This window comes from Vigna unguiculata, chromosome 7 (genome assembly GCF_004118075.2).
Source record: "Vigna unguiculata cultivar IT97K-499-35 chromosome 7, ASM411807v1, whole genome shotgun sequence".
Classification (NCBI taxonomy): Eukaryota; Viridiplantae; Streptophyta; class Magnoliopsida; order Fabales; family Fabaceae; genus Vigna; species Vigna unguiculata.
Window position 1 is genome coordinate 5,679,148 of NC_040285.1, and position 13,880 is coordinate 5,693,027.

The following is a 13,880-nucleotide window of genomic DNA, read 5'->3' on the forward strand; positions in this document are numbered from 1 at the left end:
CACTGGGTATACAAAATCAAGACAAAAGCAGATGGTTCAATTAAAAGGTATAAAGCTAGACTTGTTGCTAAAATATATACTCAATAGTATAGCATAGATTATGAGGAAATATTTGCTCCTGTGGCAAAGATGACTACTGTTAAAAACCTTGATTGTTATCGCTTCGATTTTGCAATGGAAGATTTTTCAAATCGACGTGGAGAATGCTTTTTTGAATGGTAATCTACATGAGGAAGTCTACATGATTCCACCACCAGGTGTCTCTCACACATCAGGCGAAGTTTGAGGGGATGTTAACGTAGGCCCATGTTTTAGGTTCATTTACTTATTGCTCTTAGGGTTACCTTTGTGTATATATAGCACACATCTTGTAACATTTCATACTCACTCAATAATATACAATCTCCTTCTTCATATGTTTCTTTATTTTCTACAATCTACCCTCTCTAGCTACCCTCAAGAGTCCCACCTATTCAACAAGAATAATACAAAATAAAACGTCTTAGCAATTGCCCTTCAGAAATTGAAACTAGAAGCCAAAATAAAATGTACATGTCTTCAAAATTGCACCTTTAATTCCATATTCATTTGAGTCTAATATCAACTTTTCTCTTTAATTTCTAAGCCATCATATTGAAGCCCCCTTGTTTTAATATAACTTTTACCAATGTCACTTGTGTTACTATTTAGGTACACGGGAGACATAATTCATGGATGAACCTTACAAATTACAATTGTGGGAAGTTTGCTTTCAGAAAATATTCGTTTTACTTTATTTCCTACTTCGAGAGGCATGTAAAGTAACATCGAACAACTCTTCATGATTTTCTACTTTCATTTATTGTTTTCACTGCTTCCTAAAGGTTCATGTAATGACATTAGGTTCATGTAATGTCAAAATGTCAGACACAATAGCAACTTAAAAATCAAGCAATTTAACTTTCATGCCTTGTCCTTGTAATGCCAAGAAATTAGAAATCATAACAAGTTCTACTTTTAAGATGTCACTGAAAAAGGAAAAAGTTTCCTCAAAGTGAAATAGCTGTACAATCAGAAGTGTCTCTAGCAAGTATACTTATCCACTTTACTGAAAAAAACTAGACAAGTAACCAATGAATAAATCATTCATTTCATCACTAAAGTATTACTACCACTTGCATAATCCTTTAAATAAACAAATTATAAAGAACCTCTCCAAATTAGAACATGGAGGTTAGTAAAATTTACACTTTCTTGTATTTTATTGTAATGTGTCTCAAAGTCCTATCAAATTATTTGCTTATATATATTCGAAAGGATTGATCTCTGGTAAAAGGGTTAAGTATTTATGATGTTGTAGGTGAGTATGGGGGAGAAGACTTATACCCATAGGGCCAGAGTCTCTGATTCATGTGACACAAGTTGGCGGCTATCAGAAGACTAAATTGATGGATATTCCTCTGAATGTGATAGGAGAATATTATCCCATGCTAGCTAGAAGATTATCAAAAACAATTTTGGATATCTTTTATTTGCAGAAAAATTGCATTCTCATGCCTTCACACATTTTTTTCCTATCAAAAAAACCTGTTACACAATATAAAGGACAACCTTAATTTTGTAAGATTGACTCTAAACTCTCATTCTAAGATGATGTTACAACCTAGTGGAGGAAAACATAAGTAAGGGCAGCTCTATCTTCATAGTTAGGTAGGTCTAAATCTACGTTCTAAGAATTCCTATACTAAAAGAATTGGAAATGTAAAAGTTACCAACTAACCCCACTATAACATCTATTTTTACTTTTCCATTTTTAAGTATTTTAAAATTAAAAATGTTCCTAGAATCCTTAAATGCTATCCAAACACATTTTTAGACATATATAACAATCTTGAGAATGTAATTTGTCATAATGCAGCAGCATAACTTGAAACAAACCACTTTAGGAACTATTTGTATAGGAAGTTTATATACATGTATAAATGTATGTGTGTATGTATAGAAAAAGATGATAAACCTTCTTAATTTTCTCGAAGGCTGTCACAACGGCCTGCCAATTCTCGGGCTGGGTTTCCAGAACCTTCTGGAACCCCTTCCTTGATCCGTCCCTCTCCTCATGCCACGTGGATGGATACTCTCCCTTGTCGCCATTCCCTTCCAACCACCGCGCCCGCTCTTGACTCTTCTCCCTCATCCTCTTACCGTCGTCTAGCTTCACCGTTAGAACTCTCCCGTGAAACTCTACGCCGTCAAACTCAACAGCTCGCATCGCCGCCTTGTCCGCCGCCTCGTCCTCACCATCGTATATGACAAACGCGAAGCCCGCGTTCCGCTCCGTCTTGTGGTGCCCCTTGATCAAAATGACGCTACGTATCGCCCCGAACTGCCGGAAGAACTCCGCCACCTGAGGCTTCTTCACCCACGCTGGAAGGTTCCCCACGAAGATCTTCCCCGGCTGCCGGAAATCGGTTTGGGAATCGGAATTCGAGTCCTCGTCGCCGCCGCTATCTTCCGCGACGGTTTCAGTTTCATTCACGGGCGGCGGTGGTGGCGGCGGTGGCGGAGGAGGGGGTGGGGAGAGTTTGCTTGTGAGCCATAGCTTGTTGGCGAGGGGGTTTGAGGTTGGAGTGGTTTTGAGGGATTTGGAGGGGCGGCGAGGGGTGGCGGAGTTGCCGGAGTCTGAGGGAGGTTTGAGAGAGAAGGAGATGGTGGTGGTGACGGCGGAGGGAGGGTGGTGTTTGGGGGAGAAAATGGTGGTGTTGGTGGATATGGATAAGTGTGAGGTGCTGAAAGAGAAGGGTTCCATTGTTATCGTTTAAAGTTTGTTTGTTGTAGTGAGCACCACCTCGCGACTCTCCACTGCAGGGGTAATACGTAAGATATTAATTTATTACAATTTTTAGAAGGTACAAATAATTATATAAATAAATATAATATACGGATTAAAACTATAAAATATTTGTTGGTTATTTGTAATTTATTATTTATGTGTAAAAAATGCTTTCCGTTTTTTAACAATTGTAGTTCTTTAATTTCTAATTATCCATGATATGGATGTTTAAATTTTTTCCACGCAATTTTAATCATTTATAACTTTTTGTAACCTTTATTTATTCTAATTATATTATTCTCTTTGTTATATTGGAGTGTCATATTGAAATTTTGAAAAATGAATTATATTAATAATTTTTTTATAAAATTGAAAACCTTAACAAAAACAATGTCGGTGATGGTAATTTTTAAATAATAAAAACTAGTTAAAAATACTTAAATTTATTAAAATTTAAACTAATTAAGTCTAAATTTTAATATCTCAATCCTATTATTATTTTATTTTAAGTTTTTCTTTTTATTTTACTGTTCATGCTTAAGAGCGTTATAGTTTTAATGTATTGTTCCTTCTTTGTGTATTTTTGTAAGTTTTGAGAAATTATTTTTAGATTTCTTTTTCTGTTGTTGTTTGTTATTGTTTCTCATATGAAAGTGGCATTAGAGTTCTTTGGTTTCAGGTTATATTTATTTGCTTGATCAGTGAACACTACTACAAAGATAATTACTTTGAATGATATAAATTATCATTTGTGGAAGCACAAGATAGAATAGTTATTGTTTGTGAAGAAATGGCATATTCTCGTTTTTGTTACACAAAAGTTAAATTCTATGTCTAATAAAAGAATGAGATTATGAGCATCAACAAGTGTGTGGTTTCATTTGACAATATATAAAAGACAATGTCTATAATCAAATTGTTAATAAGACACATGTTTATAATCACATGTTAATGAAGACAGTGTTTAATTTGGTGGGAGAAGATTGAGTCTTTGTATGCATCTAAATCAAATAATAATAAATTATATTTGTTGAATTGTTTAATGAATTTAAAATGTAGTGAGAGTTCATTCATTTAAGATCATTTAAAAGAATTTCAAGGGCTTATAAATCATTTGGGAATAATGGATATCAACTTTGATGATGAAGTTTTTGGACTATGACTACTAAATACTCTACTAGAGTCCTAAAAGATATTTTGGGTTTCAATTAAAAACTCAACTCCTAAAGACATTGTCTCTTTCCAAGTGTCAAAAAGAGGTGCTCTTAATGGATAAATGAGAAAGAGTTGTCAAAATAGGTTAAAATCCGTGAGCCAACCCGACCCATCACGAGTTCGAGCTGGGTTAGGTTAAAAATTTTTTGGAAATTTTGGTATGGACCAAAATTGAACCCGACTCACTAAGAACTCAGATCACCCGAGTTGAACTCATGGTGAGCTAGGTTGGCTCACCAACCCATCTATAAATTTTAAATATTAAATTATAGGTTTAATCACTCGCAAAGTCCTCGTTTTGGTTAAGAAATCTCAATTGGGTCCTTAAGTTTGAAAATATGTATTAAATAAGGACAAATCACTAACACTGTTAAAATGTTTAACGGCGATGTACAGTAGACAGTTTGCGTTCGACTTATTTACTAACGTGGAAAATAGAAATTGTAAAACGAAAAAAAAAAGAAAAAGAATTGGAACGAAATTGGCTGGTTAAGAAATCTCGGAAGTTAAGAAATCCCCAAATTAGAAATTAGGGTTTATTTACTTCATCTCGCAAGTACTGAGCAGTGGAGCGCTAAGCCAAGGAAAAGCTGGGTAGTGTGGAAGATTAGGGCATTTGTTCTGGCGTTTGTGTGTTTCACTTGTTGGTGGGTCGTTTTCATAGGCGTTCGTGGTTCATCGAAGCAGAATTTGTAGGAGGTGCACTGTTGCGAATGTGAGTTAGCTTTGGATGTTGGGTTTTACTACTAAATTTGATTTTATTCCTTTAAGTATGATTTGATGCACTTTATTCTGTGATTGTTTTGTTTTCTGTATGATTTGGTTGGTGGATAATGTTGTTTAAGTATGTTTGATTTTATATTATTTTGTTGGTTGTGTGTAAATTTTGTTTGCTTTTCCATATTCGGTGTGGTGGTGGGGTTCTCTTTTATGGTTTTTGTCTCCCACATGGGTGTCCAAATATTTTCACAAACTGTGGTCCCCCATTTCAGTGTGTGTGGTAGGGACTATAATTTCTTAATTGATTTGTGGGTATATCTGTATATATAGGGTGGTATGTGTGACGACCACTTTGAAGTTGTGGTCCACCATAGTGGAAGTTTTGTATGTCATGATAATGGGAAACTGGACTTTCAAGGGGAAACTACATAGTGGTTTTGTGACCCAGATAGGTGGAGTTATTTTGAGATTGTAGGTGGATTGAAAGAGTTATGACACATCAATATTAAGGAGTTATGGTACTCTTTAGGAGATGCGTTAGTGCTGGAAGATAGGTTAGAACTTTTAACATATGATAAGGGTGTTATGCATATGGTTAACTTAGCTGGGCTAAATTGTGTAGTGCACTTGTATGTGGTACATAAGATGACTCAACCAGAGATAATAGAGGCCATTGAGGGGGTTCAACCTGGTTTATAAGCGATAAAAGAGGGTACTGAGTTTGGGTGTGTTGGTGAAGGAGAACAGATACAAGTTGAAGTTGAACCTAGATTAGAAGATATATAAGAGGATGATCAGTTTGAATGTGGTGGTGAAGTTGATAAAGAGGTGGGAGCTGGTAATGATTTAGGTGAACATGAGGTGGAGGATGGTGTGGGTGGAGGTTAACATGAGGTAGAGGATGGTGTGGGTGGAGGTGAACATGAGGGGGGAGATGGTTTTAATGCTTTTAATTTTGACATGTAAGGGTCTGTTACCTGCAATACAAGAGCTTTTACCAGGAGTGGACCAACACTTTTGTGTCAGGCACTTATATTACAACTTCAGAAAGAAATTCCCAGGGAAAAACTGCATCAACTCATGTGGAAGGCTGCAAGAGCCACATATCCACAAGCTTGGGAGGCCCACATAAGGAACATTAAGGAGGTCAATCTTGATGCTTTCAAACATTTGATTGCAATTCCACCAAGGCACGTCATTTTTGTTTCCTGAATTGATTTTGAAATTTTAGTGTAATCATTAGGTTTTGGTCAAGGTCAAGGTTCACTTCAAGAGTTCATTGTGACACATTAGTGAACAATATGTGTGAGAGATTCAATAGTACAATAGTTCATACCAGAAGTAAGCCCATCATTAGCATGTTGGAAGATATTAGAGTTTACATAATGAAAAGATGGGCATACAACAGAACAAAGCTCAAATCACGTCAAGGCTCAATCTGCCTAAAAGTTCAAAACAGACTTGATAAATGGTTAACAAGATATTGGATACCAAGGTCAGTTTTAATATCTGGTCCACATTGTGCTTTAAGTTATTTCTTTTGGTCCTTACTTGTACATAACATTTTCTTATTCCAAATTAGGTGGTCAGTAGATAAGTTATTCGAAGTTAGGCACGTTTCTCAACTTAGGGAGCAGTTTGTTGTGAACATTGACAAAAGGGACTGCACATGCAGAAAGTGGGCCATCAGTGGCATGCCCTGTTGTCACGCCCTTACTGCAATGAAATTTCTCAACTTAAATGGAGAGGACTTCATGTCTAACTGGTTTAGAAAGACCATGTATGAAGAAACTTACAATTCTATCGTTTACCCCATCAACGGCCAACAAGCATGGGAAAGAACTCCATATCCAGATGTATTTCCCCCACAAAAAAGAGTGATGCCAGGAAGGCCTAAAAAGAAGAGGAGACTAGAGGCTTGGGAGATTAAGAAGGATGACATTCAGTTAAGAAAGGGAGGTTACAAGAAAAGATGTACTGTGTGTAGGGGTGTTGGACACAATAGAATATTCTGCCCCCATAACACTCATCCAAAGGAGCCTTAATCAACACAATCTACAACAGGACCATCCAAGCAGACAGGACAACCCAGGACCACCCACCCAGACTGGCTCAATCAACTGTACTGCTACATTATCTGGACCACAACCAACTACATCAACAGCCAGGACCACCCAGCCACGGCCATCACCTCATCCAGCACCATCAAGATAGCCTACACCCACACCACAGATGAGGGAAAAATTGAAGCCCAAGAGGGGTCCTATTTGATTCACACCAATTGCAGTTGTGTACTGAAAGTAGTTTTTTTATGGGTCTCTTTAGACCTTTATTTTGTGGGCATTTCTTTTATTTGGGTGCCTTTATTTTGTGCCTCTGTTATGACATCTCTTTTGTGGACTTTGAATAATGTATTGTATTTGGTGTACTTTCATGTTTAAGTAAAATTGTTGGATTCAAAGCATTAACAGGATGAATGATTATGTATTTTGGTGCACTTTCATGTTTAAGTACAATTGTTGGATTCAAAGCATTGACAGGATGAATGATTATGTATTTTGGTGCATTTTCAGTTTGGCAGGATGAAAGAAAATTGTTATGTCTACAACATGTCTGATGTTTTTTGAAATCTAAATTTAAAAATGAACGATTATGACTGTTAAAACACCTAATTTTATGAGTTAACCAAACTTTATTTTTCCTATCATACAAAAAACATGACTCATAATGCATAATTCAGAACCAAATCTGTGTAATTCATTTGGAAACATTAAATAACACAAAAGTTCAACCACCCCATACAACACGAGAGGTCTTTACAATAACAATGATATAACTATCACATTTATAACGCATACAATAACCATCATCCTTAACATCAATTTCATCCACTTTTGCAAACTAACTATAGCCTTATCTAGTTTCTCAGTTATGATCAATCCACCATCTCTTTCTCTCATATTTACCACATCGTTTTCTTCAATCTTCTCTAATTTCAACATTTTATTCCCTCCAAAATCTCTTTCTTCCATCTTCACAACATCTCGATCAATTAGGTTTTTCTTCACACACACTTCTTCGATTTCCTGTTGAATAAACCATTGAAAAAATTGCAACCACCCAAATCTTGAGACCCACTCTGTTCCACAAAATACCACAATCACATTATCATTTTTTCTTGCCAGAAAACTTAAATTGAACAAAAAATGAATTTTCCCCACATCTTACCTTAAACTTAGGGCATCCCTAAAATTGTTTGCCCCTATTCTTAGGGGGCTTTGTCGTTCTCAATACAGTTGTATGACCACAGTAGCTTATGGGCTTAATAGCAAAAATCCTTGCACCACAACCATAGGAAGATCCACCACCGTGAGATGAACGACCACCATCAGACCCATCACTAGGTTGCTTACCCCCACATGTTGAAGATCCAGACGAATTTGAAAATGACATAGCTACTTTACTTCTTCTTTCTTCAAATGTTAGGGCAAAGTCATAAGCATTGCCTCTTCCTATATACACGTCAACAACAATGAAATTTATAAACAAATTACACGTGCACTGTTCAATATTACAGCACAGCAACATCAAACGTCGTTTCACAGTACCTGACGGAAATGGTTTATTTAATACAAATTTTCAAACTTAAGGACTCAATTGGGACAATTTTGAATTTGAGGACCCAATTGAGATTTCTTAACCAAAACGAGGACTTTGCGTGTGATTAAACCTAAATTATATTAAAAAAATGAAAACCCTAAATGCTCTTCTCTCTCTAAAATACTATAGCTAAAATGAATTATACAACTTTATACAAATATTTAGAACAAATACAATTGTGTAAAAGTGTATAATATAAAAATTCAAAAAGTAAAATGATACATTAAAGCCACAATTACCAACTTAATGTCACTTTGTTGTGTCTTTTAGTACCTTTTCTTCCAGTTAAATGTAGCTTTTGTCAACCTATAAACTTATAATATGCCTTAAATTTTATTTAAACTTTAATCAAAATTATATTTTTTTTAGGATTGAAGAAAACAAAATATTTGTTTTAATTAAGTGAGTCGACTTGTTTAACCCATCAACCCGTAGTGGGCGGGGCTAAGTTCAAAATTTTTAAGCTTGCTAATAAGTGAGTCGGATTGGGTTGACTCATTAAGTGGCCAACTCGTGGGAGGCCGGGTTGGGTTGTGCCAGATGGCCTATTTTGACAACTCTAATGAGAAGGAAGACGTGTGACTATTCGTAGGGATGACAATGTAGGGAGGGTCATGCAACTTGGCCTGTAGACCCACACTAAAAAGGGCGAGTAGGGATGAGTATTTTAGCCCATCGACCTGCTTAGACCCGTCCCACAACGAATGTCTAGTCCACATTTAGTCTACATAGCCCGCATTGACTTAAATCTCATAAATCTAGCAACATCAGCACAATAAGTTGTGTTTATTTTAAACAACTTGGTCATCCAAAAGTAGCTCGTTCATTCGTGTTCAGTCCATCCAAAAGTATCTTGTTCATTTGCGTTTCTTCCCTTGTTTCACTCCAATTCAAAGCCATTTCTATTTTTAGTAGGCTTGTACTTAAAAATTATAGATTGTAAAAGTATGAATATAACTTATTTTAAGAAATTGACTTATATAAATTATTATTTCTAATAATTTAATTAAATAAAAATAAAGTTATTAAAATTCGTATGCGTATCACGAGCCACCCACAAACTCGTGGGCCAAAATCAATGCGGGACAGGCTAGAGAAACTTGTCTGCATTTCTTATGCGCAACATGCCAACTTGTCAGTTTTTTGTAGGGCATGTCAAATTAGAAATATTGTGGTAGAGAAATGTTTGCCATCCCTAGGTATTTATCTTAGCTTGAGGTGTTTGTCACAAAAAATATAAAAAAATTAGAAAAATAAATTGAATGGTGGTAGAGAGAAAAACAGGAACAAATCAAAGTCAAGATAAAAAATATAGATTGACATTATTGTAATAAAACTAAGCATATTCAAAAATATTGTTTAAGAGGAAAAATGAGAATAAAGACAAAAGGGACAAACAGAAAGATAATGATGATGATCATGATTGTGTTACTACTATTATTACAGTATTGATCTTGTTCTTTTTCATGACTATGAGTTTGTTAATCTACCTATTTGATGAGAGCATGTGGATATCAATAGTAATGTCACACTACATGTTACACTGAGAAAATAGTTCTTCACATCTTACACTTTTGGTGATTTTGGAGTGTTGAAGATGAGTAACGATGGTGTGTCAAAGGTTGTTGGTGTTGGTGATGATTGTTTGGAAACCAACATGGAAGTGCAATGTTTACTCAAAAGAGTCAAACATGTTTCGGATAATGATCATGACAAATTGTTTGGTTATAATAAATGGAAGTTCAGTAAATATAACTTTGTCATGGCCACTATGGTTGTTAAAGAAAAAGTGAATGTCTTATAGTATTTTAAAAAAAAGTAGAGAAATCACATTTAGTTAAAAAAAAATATTGAATCGTCACTATAAATATAAAGACAAAACATTTATAAAACTTTTTTTCATGGTTACTGTAAGGCCCCATTTTATTCCTGCCCTAAAGTTAGTGGGCTGCCCCTAAGTGGGCCTAAGGGTTGGCCCAGTGTATATAAACCCTGCTACGTTGCCCTAATGGGAGGTCTGTGTTTTCCCTTTCTGAACCAGCCGTCGCTCCGCCCCTTCGTACCGCTAGAGCTCTGCTAGGGTTGCCTTGAGGTCCTCCTCGAGCTAGCTCAAAGCTCAAGTCCTACTTCCTGCACGACGTAAGTGACCCTAAAACATATCGTCTTCGCCTCCCTTCTTCGTATTCCACTGTTTAATGTTGGTTGATGACTCTGTTCTTCCTTTTGTGCCACTGTTCCACCAGTTCCTGATCCGTCTCCCGAACTGCTGTGCTTCGGGGCCCAATGTCGAGGTCTGTGCGAACCCTTTTCCAGGTACGGGAAGTTAGGGTTCCAGTATTTTAGGTGTTGTCTTGGCTGTTCTTGAGTGAGTTAATGATTTCATGAATGAATCCTTCGTTTTGGTGTGATTAAATGCTTGTTATGCCTGGTTGATTGGATATGCATGACTGTTACAGTGAAGAACAGTGACGAGACCTGTAAATCTCGCCCAAGCGAGTCAATCTCGCCTAGGCGAGATGAAACAGGGAGCTCGCCTAAGTTTTTTTGCGCGAAACGTCGCCCGGGCGGCTCGCTCAACTTTTGAGCGAGCAGGCAACTCGCCCAAGCGAGAGGGATCTCGCTTAAGCGAGATCCCGTGTTGCCCATGCCCTTGTTTTTGGCGCCCTCGCCTAGGCGAGGGGGAGGCTCGCCTGAGCGAGCACGTCTCGCCTGAGCGAGACCCCTCAGCCTGAGCGAGATGCTGGGCGAGACTGTGCTATAATTTGGACGTTTGATGTTCCCCGAGTGATCTGTTTTGATTGGGTATGATTGTGTGATGATGGACGTGTATATAATGGAGTATGAGATATATTTCTGGCATGATTCATGAATTATGAATGAATGGGTTGGTATGAGACTTAACGTGTGAAATGAATGAATGCGTTGGAACTAAAGGGATACATGATTAATATGAGATGAGACCCCAGACTCATTGGGGTGGTGATGATCAGAGGTATGGACTTGAGAGGTGATGCATATGAAGATGTTAATTCCAAGGGTGGATATGGGATTGAAAAACATGATTTAATATTCTCTTATCGATGAATTATGAATGTTGGTCCGTGTCAGCGTGTAATTCCTTGGGGGTCTCTAGGTGAGACCTCCGGGGTCGCGCTTCAGTGGTCGGGACGTAATTCCATGGCCCCCTGCTAGTGGGTGTTCATGGTGGTGCCCCATCTGTATAACTAGGTAAGGATTCAAGGTAAGGTTGCATCCTGACGCTCCGAGGAGTCAGTTAGTCTCACTTAGAGCGGACTGACTCTTGTGGTGGGAGTAGCAGGAGGCCTGAAACTCACTAAGGGCTAACCTTGTGGTGGGAGAGATTTGTTTCATTGCAACACTGGTAATACATGGCTCAGGATCGAGCAGCTCAGGTTCGAGCAGGGGTACCCACACAAGTGCAAGCATCCGCTGAATCCGACCAAGTTATACGTATCCGGATGAGTCGAGTCGAGTCGTAGTGTATTGAATGAAGAGTCATAACCTGTTTGGTTGCTATGTGGATGAGATAGTAAAAATACATTTGATTGCATGTTGAATATGTTGATTGGCTCTAGCTTACCCGTTTTGTTGCATGTTTGTGATGTATGTGGTTGTTCTTCTTGCGATGATCATCAACTTGGTTGATGGGAGCAGATGGGCGAGGTCCTCGTGGTCAGCAAGGGAGTGGTGATCCAGCAGCTTAGCCATCCGGGCTAGAATTCGAACGTCTTTCTTTCATGTTTCTTTAGGGCTATGGCCCCTGTATTTGTTGTTACCGGATTTGTAAACTCTTAGTCAAACTGTTTATCCTGCTTTTGTTGGCATCGTGGTGTGCCTGGTTTTGTAGGGGTGACGTTATGAACCCCAGGACTGCATTGTCGATTTATCTATATGTGACGTGTCCTTTAATTTTACGTATTAAATTAAATGGGACGTTACAGGTATATATTGAATATAATTTTTACATTCCTCAACTATTTAAAATAATTTGAAGACTATTATTTTATATTTCTATTAATAATGAAAATATCGTAAGTTTTATTTTGTTTGTGTAAAAAAAGAAAAGAAAGTCGTATAGACCAAATCCAACTTTGAACCTTGTGTAATATATATATATATAGATATATATAATTTGCTTACATTTATATTTTAACATAAGTATTTTAAAATATGTTCTTTTTAATTATATTTAATATGTTTGTTTTCTTAAAATAAAAAAACATAAACAGTGACACCATGTTTTGTTAGTTAGTTTAAAACACAAAGGAGGAAGGTAAAAAGGCGGGAACTGACTTTTCATTCTCTCTCCTCTTTCAGCAGTTCCACTCATAGCTGTCCACACACAGACTAGTCACCAGAAACGTCACTGTTTGCTTGCATTTTGGTAACTTCCTTTCTTCTCTTGTTCCCATTTTAATTTCACGATCTGAGAGTTTATTCTCGCTTTCTTTAGTATTGAATATCATAACTCTTTAATGCTTTCTTTGTTCCTGTCTATTTCATAATCGTTTTTTCTAATGCGTTGGACTTTGGAAGTTAGGGTTTAGGACTTCGGTTTTACTAAGAGAAGTTATGCCTGTATCATTTTATTTTGATATGTTTTGAATCAATGGAAGAACTTTTTGAAAATCTATAGAATAGAGTATTGCGGATCAATCTTGTGCTTATTTTGAAGATGCTCACATAACCTATATACATTTTTTATTTGTTAGGGAACCTAGTGATTATTGCTAGATTTGTTTGTGATTGTCATGGTAACACATGCCATCTGCATTTCATGGTTGTACAAGATTGTACAAGAAATACTGTGTAGGGTACACCGCTTTGGAATAATATATAAAACATAAGTTATTGGAGGTTATTTAGTCAATAAAAGTAAAAACTTTAATACACTTTTATTTTTTCTTACATATCAGTCATTTAATTTTTATTTATTTTACATTATATCTCTAATTAATTAATAATTGAGATGTTAAAATGAAATATTATGTATTGTTTAAATGTAGCTATTAGCTATATATCTATAAATCATTACTTTTAATACTATTAACACTATTGTTGGAGAGATATATTTTTAAGTAATTAATTTAAATATATTGAACATAAAAGTAATATTATTAAAATTGTATAACAAATTTCATTAATATAAACAATTTATTTCTTCATTTTTTCATTAACTACAATTAAGTTTATCAAATTTAATTACATTCAATCTAAAGCCCACTCTCTATTTTAAAGTTTTGGGTCCACTTCAGCTACTTGCTTTCTCATTATCAACAACCTTTTCAATTTCCTACTCTTTTGTTTTCTCTCAACTCTTTCCTTCCTTCACAACCATTGTTCTTTTCCCTCTAACTCAGTTGAAAAACTTTCGTGAAACAGAGACTGAATTTGGAGTCCCTGCTTCGTGCTCCACGGATTAAACTGAACAGTTCATTCCTCCAATTATGTTGAA

The 13,880-nt window shown here is 36.4% G+C and overlaps 1 protein-coding gene across 1 annotated transcript in view; it reads right to left on the bottom strand.

The window, feature by feature from the left end:
• Window positions 1-13,880, bottom strand: part of LOC114191465 (pentatricopeptide repeat-containing protein At5g04810, chloroplastic-like) — a 38,211-nt gene that overhangs the window by 15,223 nt on the left and 9,108 nt on the right. The window contains exon 2 of the mRNA XM_028080637.1: window positions 1,997-2,621. Within this exon, the coding sequence (XP_027936438.1) occupies window positions 1,997-2,621 (625 nt within the window). The remainder of the gene's footprint in view (window positions 1-1,996; window positions 2,622-13,880) is intronic.